The sequence below is a fragment of the Phytophthora infestans genome, genomic scaffold (genome assembly GCF_000142945.1).
Source record: "Phytophthora infestans T30-4 supercont1.21 genomic scaffold, whole genome shotgun sequence".
Classification (NCBI taxonomy): Eukaryota; Oomycota; class Peronosporomycetes; order Peronosporales; family Peronosporaceae; genus Phytophthora; species Phytophthora infestans.
In genome coordinates this window covers 1,071,576-1,073,408 of record NW_003303738.1, presented here as the reverse complement: position 1 = coordinate 1,073,408, position 1,833 = coordinate 1,071,576, and the positions used below count along the sequence as shown (strand labels likewise).

Below are 1,833 nucleotides of genomic sequence, written 5' to 3'. Positions count from 1 at the left end.
GTGGAGTTCCTTCGGCAACAGTCCGCAGTACACTACTATACAGACTGAAGCATGGGGTCGTTTTGATTAGATAACGGTCCAACAAAGTGTATGCTACATTCTCCAAATCCGAAGATTATATAAGAGTGTAGCCATCTAGTCACTTCAACAAGTGCATTACATCCTCTATATTACTCTTAAAATATATAACAGGTCCTTTAGAGTACCCGCAGCTCAATCTAGCGTCTTCACAAGGCGTCGCTGCCGACGTATGCATTTCTCTCCAGTTGAGGAAGGCACTGGAGACTCTTCGGGCGAAGCTGGTGGTGCCGATGGAGTGACCGTCGAAGGCGTCGAAGGCGTAGAAGGAGTTGTACTTGGCGGCGAAGTCGTGGCACTGGTAGTCTGTCCGCTCGGGCCACCACTTCCCCTCACCAGAATGTCAGCGCACGTCGGATACGTCTGGCTAGCCAGGTCCGAGTGCCAGTAGAACTGCAGCGCGCAATCGCCCGGCGACCGGCACCACGTAACACTTGTGGGGATCGTAGCCGTCGTGCTCGTTTTACCGCTCGAATTCTCGGCGAACGGGTCGATGGTGAGTAGGTTGGCCACAGGCACGTACGTGACGGTGCCGGTGCTGTCGGCTGATGGTTTGACGATACTGAGTACCATAGTACCAGGATGCGGTGCCTGGATGACCCACTCGACGTCAAAGGGTGTGCCGGCAGCAAGATCGGTGACGGTGTTGTTGGCCTCGAAGACACTCCCCCTGCATCCGTTCAAGATGTTGAACGTAGCTGCTGCTGGTCGGTCTGACTGAGCTCTGCTGCTAAGCAGCTCGACCGGTGCGTACTGGAGCTCTTGTTCTCCGGCTTCGCCGAGTACGCCGCTGTCGGCTCGGTACTGTTGCGAGATGGGTCGTGGTGTGGGCTTGGTCATTTGTCCGTGCGCGTCGACTGTGCCTGGCGCTGTTAAAACAGCAAGAAGCGACGTAAAGGATGATAGCTTCATCACCGATATAATGTATTGAGTAGACTACAGTGCGTAGTGCGTAGTGTTGTGTTGAAGGCAAGTTGGAATCTGTAGACACCACGACTCGACGAGTCTGTCTAAATATCCGAAGCTAGATATCATACTGGGGACAATACCCTCGAAAACCGTCGCCACTTGACGGTTATCAAGCCCCACCGACACTATTCGTCCCTGTCGGCAATTCACTATCGAGACCATTGACGTCTGCCTGTGGCCTGAGATGGTGCAATGCTGCGGACACTGCTCGGCCCGTTGTTCTGCTCGAAAGAACCAAGCTAGAAATTCCAGTGGAAGCGCTCGATCCCATCGAAAAACGCCTAAAGAGTTCGCGTCTTCTTCAAATCCACCTGTAGCGTCCCTCAATGGTGCGTATGCTTGAGTCATCGTCTTGTCACGTCCGGAAGCACATTTTAGCGGCGAATAGCCAGGTATGTTCAAAATCTGGAAAGCAGTTAGTTGGTGTGGCGGTTTTCGACCCACCGACGCGACACCTTCAGTTCAGAATGGAAGCGGCCTTTAAAGACAGTGCCATCCGGTCTAGTGGCGTTTGGTTCTCAAAAAGGTTTCAGACGTATCCGTCCTGCCAGTTAAACCAGAAATGTTCCAACAAATTCTATGGTCGGTCAGCCAGCTACCCGTAAAACGAAGGCGTCTGCTGTTCACGAAGCGCCATGCGCATGAGTGGCTAATACACGACATCCTAATGTTCTAGACTGATCGTTGCCACCTGAAGTGAAAGTCTCCAGTCGATTTCTTCATAACGTCATTTGCTCCATCGAGTTCACAAGTCCAACTTTATTCTGCTTTAGCGCAATGCACAGC

The 1,833-nt window shown here is 52.3% G+C and overlaps 1 protein-coding gene across 1 annotated transcript; it reads right to left on the bottom strand.

Moving 5' to 3' along the window:
* Positions 1–213: 213 nt before the first annotated feature.
* On the bottom strand, positions 214–960 carry PITG_11938 (uncharacterized protein; the record flags this gene model as incomplete). Its single annotated transcript, XM_002901356.1, has 1 exon — positions 214–960. The coding sequence occupies one exon, from the start codon at positions 916–918 to the stop codon at positions 214–216; it is 705 nt and encodes a 234-aa protein (XP_002901402.1).
* Between the last annotated feature and the right edge of the window lie 873 nt (positions 961–1,833).